The sequence below is a fragment of the Gossypium hirsutum genome, chromosome A08 (genome assembly GCF_007990345.1).
Source record: "Gossypium hirsutum isolate 1008001.06 chromosome A08, Gossypium_hirsutum_v2.1, whole genome shotgun sequence".
Taxonomy (NCBI): Eukaryota; Viridiplantae; Streptophyta; class Magnoliopsida; order Malvales; family Malvaceae; genus Gossypium; species Gossypium hirsutum.
Window position 1 is genome coordinate 7478613 of NC_053431.1, and position 7073 is coordinate 7485685.

The 7073-nt window shown below is 33.3% G+C and overlaps 1 protein-coding gene and 1 pseudogene across 1 annotated transcript; one reads left to right on the top strand and one right to left on the bottom strand.

The window, feature by feature from the left end:
* Positions 1-2679: 2679 nt before the first annotated feature.
* Positions 2680-5022, top strand: LOC107950406 (glucan endo-1,3-beta-glucosidase 2-like; annotated as a pseudogene).
* A 67-nt stretch (positions 5023-5089) lies between these two features.
* On the bottom strand, positions 5090-6786 carry LOC107888486 (GDSL esterase/lipase At5g37690). The gene is made up of 6 exons (XM_016812647.2): positions 6515-6786; positions 6308-6435; positions 6100-6226; positions 5909-6021; positions 5567-5816; positions 5090-5476 (listed from the first exon to the last, which is right to left on the bottom strand). Exons 1-6 carry the CDS (start codon positions 6750-6752, stop codon positions 5256-5258), a joined length of 1077 nt encoding a protein of 358 aa, XP_016668136.2. The 5' UTR covers positions 6753-6786; the 3' UTR covers positions 5090-5255.
* Between the last annotated feature and the right edge of the window lie 287 nt (positions 6787-7073).

Sequence of the window (7073 nt, forward strand, 5' to 3'; positions counted from 1 at the left end):
GAACGATTTTAGTGAGTAAACGTGAATCACGTATGAAAAATGAAAGGTTGTTCTCATCTTTTCTACATTTTTCCACTAAAATATCTTTTAATTAAATAATCAAAATAATTATTTGTAATTTAGTCTACCAATCACTATTTCACACAATTTCATCCTTAATCATTATCTTTTCCATAATTATCTAATTCATGTAATTACCATTCTACCCTTCAACTTATTCAATACTGGATCATAATTTATTTTTGTTAAATTTGACTTCTAATCCTTCCTCCTTGATCTTTCATTTCAACGTAACCATCTAAATCTTTTAATTTTCTTACTTTTGCCCCAGCACTTTCCATTCTCCTACAATTAAGTCATTACCTCGAATTAATTTTTCCCATCTTGAAAATATTTTTAATTTTCTATCAACTCTAACTATGTTCTACACTAATACTCGAAATTCCTATTGTATTTATTTTAGAAAATTCTCTAATATTTTTGACCCGACTCAATATTATTCCTAACTCTAAGGCATAACGAGTATTATTTTTTATCAAAATTTGCCCAAACTCTTCCACTTTCGAATGAACCTTCGGGCTAGGGCGAGTGACCTGACACATAATCAGGTCTACTCGAGAGTGATTAACAAAATTTATATTAACACTTAGGAAAAAAAAATTTATATTGACATAATCATAATTAGAGCGGCAAAACTTTTGTAATTTCAGATAAAAGATTAGTCTTAAATTTTGGTAACTAGTGGGCATATTATTCTTTTCATGTCAACGGTAAAGAAGTACAGACAATTTTCATTATTGAGGGTAAAAGGTGAAGAATCTATCTCCCATAAATAAATAAAAAAGGAAAGAATATGACCGTTGAGAGGAAGTGATACCATTGGCTTTGCCTCACCAATTCCCCAATCCCACAGCCAAAGCTGCCTGTACTTTCTTTGTATCTATGCAAAACCTTTATTAGACTTAGAATTTTAAAATTATTTTTATATAAAAAAATTAAAAATTAAAAATTAATTAAATTGAGTTACTTATTAACTAAATGTAATTAAGTTAATTCGATTTTTCAAATTTAAACCGAGTTAAAAAGGTCTTTGTCAACAAATTGCTTCCCTTAACAAAATTTTGAAAAAAAAATGAAAAATATTAAATTTCCAAAATGTTATTAAAAAATTATTAGAAAAACTATGAAAAATTAATTTACAAAAATAAAAAAAGGTACTTTTGTTTTTCCAAAATGATAAATTCAATATTACCAAATCAAGTTTATCATTCTGAAATATCTTGTTTTGTTTTGAAAGAGTTTTGCTCGAAATTTAATCATATTATAAACATGATTTTAATTTGACTTATTTAATTTTTTTGTAGTTTAACTTGAATAAATTTATTCAATTCGAGTTTTATTTTACTCGACTCAATTTTAAAAATTTTCAAATTGAATTAAAATGATAAAATAAGACTCACCAATTCAAAAAATTTTCACTCGATTAAATGCTCACCCTTACATAAATTTATATCATATTTAAATATTTTATAATAGAATAATTATATTTAAGATAAATATATGTTATTATGATAATAATTTATATTTTAGGGTTAATATATATGGAGTTACCTAAACTTAGTAACTTATACTTACTTTATATGCATGTCAAAATGTGATAGGCTACCACGTGTTATCATGTTATTGGTCATTAATGTCATGTTAGTTTATTTAACAAGGTAATTAGGTACCTAAAAAAAGTACCAAGTTGACTTACGGTTTTCAAGTTTAGATATGAAGTAGGTATAAGTTGTCAAGTTCAGATACCTCAATATATATTAACTCTATATTTTATATAAATCTTCAAGATAGCCCTAAAACCTAAAAAATATAAGGGTAAGTTGGAAAATGGTCACCCAACTATGCCTTTTGTTCTATTTTAGTCACCCAATTATTAATTTTTTTATTTAGTCACTAAACATTTCAAAATTAAATACTTTAGTCACTTTCCCGTTAGTTCCTATCAAATGAATGATAGAAAGCTTATGTGAACTTTTTTATTAGTCTAATAACAAATTTAGCTCTCTAATATTCATACATTCTATCATTTTGATCATAAATATAAAAATTTCAACAAATTTAGTCTTAAGTCTTTACAAAATTTGTCATTTTTAGTTTAAATTCTAAAAATCAATAAATTTAGCCCTCAAAGTTTACAAAATTTTTCATTTTAACTTGAATCGTAAAAAAATTAATTCTAAAAATTAATTATTTATTTAGAATTCAAATTAAAATGACAATTTTTGTAATTTAGAATTTAAATTAAAATGACTAATTTTATAAACATTAAAGGCTAAATTTGTTGAATTTTTTATATTTAGGATCAAATTAATAGAATGAGTAAACATTAGATTCTAAATCTGTTATTAGACTAATAAAAAAAGCTCATGACAACTTCCCGTCACTAATCTAACAGCAACTAATGGGAGATTGGCAAAAATATTTAATTTCAAAAAGTTGGGTGACTAAATCAAAAAAATTAATAATTGAGTGAACAAAATAGAACAAAATGCATAGTTGGGTGACTATATTTGTAGTTTATCCAAAATGTCATGGTATAATCCAACGTAACGTAAATAAGCTGAAACCGTAACGGCTAAATCCAATAACAGGAAATCAAATCCTAAAAAGGCTAAAACCTTAAAAGATGCTGTCCACTATTTGCAGCAACTTTCAAACATGTTGCAGATGATGCCTTAATCGTTCATCTGCTGACAAATTTTCATCACATACATGTTGTATGACAGCTTTGAGTTATTTATTTCTTTTGCTTCGGCTTCGCCTAGCTCAGCTTTACCCCACTTTCTTTACTTTTCTTTTCTTTTTTGCCTGTTTCACGTTTTGTAAGTCATATACCTCTCCCTGCCTGCTCTCATTTTCTTTGTCTTTCTCTTATTTTCTTTCATCTTTTGCCTCACTTCCTTTTACTTGTTCCCATTTTCTTCCACATCTCAGTCTTGTTTGTTGTTTACTCTGAATCTTTTGGAGAGGGTGTTTTCTTCTATGGCTTTGCTTATTCTTCTTCTTCTTTTAGCAGTTTCTCAAACAACAGCTAGTGAAGGTAAAGGCCTTTTTTTTTTAATCTTGTTGTCAGACCTTTTTTTTTCTTTTTTCTTTTTTTTTCTGTGGGAGCTGAAATGTGTAGAAAATTTTTAATGTTGTTGCAGATCCATATATTGGTGTGAATATAGGAACAGACCTATCAGACATGCCACACCCAACACAAGTAGTTGCTCTTCTTAAAGCTCAGAGAATCCAACATGTTAGGCTCTACAATGCTGACCAAGGCATGCTAGTTGCTCTTGCCAAAACTGGGATTCGAGTTATGGTGTCTATCCCCAATGAGGAACTACTTGGGCATTGGTCAATCTAATTCCACTGCAGCTAACTGGGTGTCTCGGAACATTGTAGCACATTATCCCGCAACCAACATCACATCAATTAGTGTAGGTTCTGATGTTTTGACTACTCTTCCTAATGCAGGACCGGTCTTGGTTAATGCCATTAAGTTTGTTCACTCAGCCCTTGTAGCATCCCATTTAGATAAGCAAATCAAAGTTTCATCACCTATATCTTCTTCCATAATTCTTGATTCTTTCCCACCTTCCCAAGCTTTCTTCAACCGGTCATGGAATCCAGTTTTGGTCCCTCTGCTGAATTTCTTGCAGTCTACGGATTCATTTCTCATGCTTAATGCATATCCTTACTATGATTATAGGCAATCAAATGGTGCTATTTCGCTAGACTATGCACTTTTCAAGCCTCTTGCTCCAAACAAAGAAGCTGTGGATGCTAATACACTTGTCCATTATACCAATGTGTTTGATGCCATTGTTGATGCTACATACTCAGCCATGGCTTTTCTCAACTTCACTAACATTCCTGTTATAGTGACTGAAACTGGGTGGCCATCAAAAGGTGATTCCAATGAGCCAGATGCGACATTGGAGAATGCCAATACTTACAACAGCAACTTGATCCGCCATGTGATGAATAAAACTGGAACTCCTAAGAACCCTGGGGTTGCTGTTAGTACTTACATCTATGAGCTCTATAATGAGGACATGAAACCAGGGCCATTATCAGAGAAGCACTGGGGACTGTTTGAGGCGAATGGTGACCCTGTTTATATATTACGCTTGACGGGATCGGGATCGCTGCTATCGAATGACACTACTAACCAAACCTATTGTACAGCAAAGGATGATGCTGATCCAAAGATGTTGCAGGCTGCTTTAGATTGGGCTTGTGGACCTGGCAAAGTGGATTGCTCACCATTGTTGCAAGGGAAACCATGTTATGAGCCAGACAATGTGATTGCACATGCAACTTATGCATTCAACACATACTATCACCGAATGGGGAAAACTTCCGATGCATGCGACTTTAATGGTGTTGCGGATATTACAACGACAGATCCAAGTAATTAGATCAATTGATGGCATGCATAGATACTACTATATTGAAAGCTTGTGCTTACTGCTTACTATATTAATACAACCCTTCTTTTCTAGATTGGATGCTTTCATTGGAAGAAAACTAACAGTAGTTTTGCTTATTGCAGGTCACGGTTCTTGTAGGTTACCAGAAAGGTAAGAATTACCCATTTTGCTTAGAGTTTTTATTTTGTTGCGTAAATTTAGTATGTCCTGTTAAACTAATAGTAGAAGCCTCACCCTTTTTTTGGTGATGAATGGTGCAGTCTTGGCAGGGATGGAACCATGGCAAATATCACCGCACCATTGATGAATTCTACTAGTTCTGATTCATCTGCTCGAAGTTTTTATGGCATGGGAGGTTTCACTGGCATTTTAGTGTTGATAAAAGTCATGCTATGGACTGTGATTTTCTTGTAGTGTATTTTGAGATGTTTTAAGGAGAGCTGTTCCCCCTGGTTTTAGGAAGAGTGGCTTATTCAATTTTGTACAAAGATGGAGGAACCAGACTTTGCTAAGATCTAATTAAATCCTTATTCTTTTTTCATACTGGATTTCCAAGTTTTTATCAAAGTCTATGTTAATGTGCATATTGGCAGTCATTGGATCTTGAGTCACAAAACCAAATAGTATGGCGTGTCTCTATTAATATTGTCCTCAATGTTCACTTTGGAACAGTAAAATTATAACACATAACTATTTCATAAATTATTACATTATGACAATCATGTTTGGTTTTGGCTCTGGACTTTTGTGCAAAAACAATGTTTGAGAAAGGAATCATTCAGGCTTTGGTGGAAGGGAAGGAGAAGGAGCAGAAGCAGAAGATGATAAAGAGGAGAAGAGCTTCTGAGCCAGCACTTCATTTGCTGCATCTGATGGATGAAAAGCATCCCAAAATACATAATCTTTGCGCTCACTGCATAACTTGGAGTTTGGCAAGCATAAACCACCAATGCTCGTATCGACATTGCAGCATGACGTGTTTGAAACCTTAAAACCTGAAACAAATTCACAATTTGTATACTTTCAACTTATCGAAAACGGCAATGGGACTGAACGAAAAGGAGAAGAAAGATGATATGCCATACCATATGCTGTGGGGTTTTCGATCAAATCAAGAACCGCTGGATATGTATCGGCAAACATCATCTGCGCATTCGGGAGGCGTTTGTTTAATGAATTTATCAGCTTTTGCACTTCGGAGTTGAACTCCATCACCCATTCATTCACTCTTTTCAAGCATTGCCCCGTTTTCGATTTCACTCTCTGAGAAGGAATGCAGCCCAATGGCCCTAGCCCATGGAACAATATCTTTCGTGCTCCGAGCTGGTAAAGCCTCTGCCATTTCATTCCCATTGTTGGTTTAAAGTTCAATATCAAAACAAAAACTATAACTTGTTGATCAAGACAAAAGACTACTACTTATATACCAAAAACTGTTGCTCCAAATTTGATGTCAAGAGTTCAACAAATTCATCATGTGTGTACTGTTGCCCATCAGGTAGAAAGGGCTGCAAGAAATTGTTGACATAATCATTACTGCCTGCATAAACATCAAACAAAATTAAGTTTGTTAAGGCATCCTTTTTAATAAATTTTGAAACTTTTGTTTCAAGCTTACCAATTCCAATGAAGTAAGTGGCCTCATTGCAAAGCTTGTTTGCAGCCTGTGCACCTATTTTAGCCCCTATTCTTTCCTTGCTCTTTTTAAAGCAATTTATCTGATCATCAAATGTCAATCTCTGAATCTGCAATACAAAGAACAAAATTAATACTAGAAACAATGTAAATGAATGTACAAGTAGGTACTAGGTAGGCATTTTTATTACAAAATATTGGCCTGTTTCATTGAGAATTCCAGCTCCACCAGAAGCATAATTAACCCCTTGAAGGATTGCATCATCATTTTGTGACAAAGAAAGGTAAGGTGGTGGGGATGAAGTCCCAAGCTTTTCAGCTACAAATTCAAACAAAAGATTATCAACAAAAATTTTCCAGTTGTAAACTTTTAAATCAAAATTTAAATCGATAAGTACATAGAATATCGCCTATGGTTCGTCCATTCGTGAACCGACCAGTAGCTTTTCTGCCAGTAAAATCAATCCCATACCAGGGATAATCAGACCTTGCTAAAGAATACTGCAGATGGTTGTTGTTCCCTACTTCTGCCAGTGAATCACCAAAAACAAATGAGGCCAAAGATGCAGCAGTTGTAACTGAAACTAAAGTTCCTAATACCAAAACCATTGCAAAGACCAGACATTGCTTTGCCATCTTATTTGTTGATCTTGTTTTGAGTGTTTCAGAGCTTGTTGGTCATTAGCTTGGATTTACAGCAAATTTAAAGGCCATTTGGACACTTTTTAGTCATGCCCATTTCTCCAAGTTTTAACAAATTAGGTGACTAATTTCAAAACCCCTAAAAAATATACACAAAGGTTGGCCAACTCACATGATTTTAAGTCATCACAATTAGTATTCGGTAGGTTTTACTTTTACCATTGCTGGAACAAGAAGAGATTTGGCCAATGAGCACTGATACCACTCAGGCTGGATGATTAAATGATGGTGAAACAGTTAAGAAAAAGATTAACA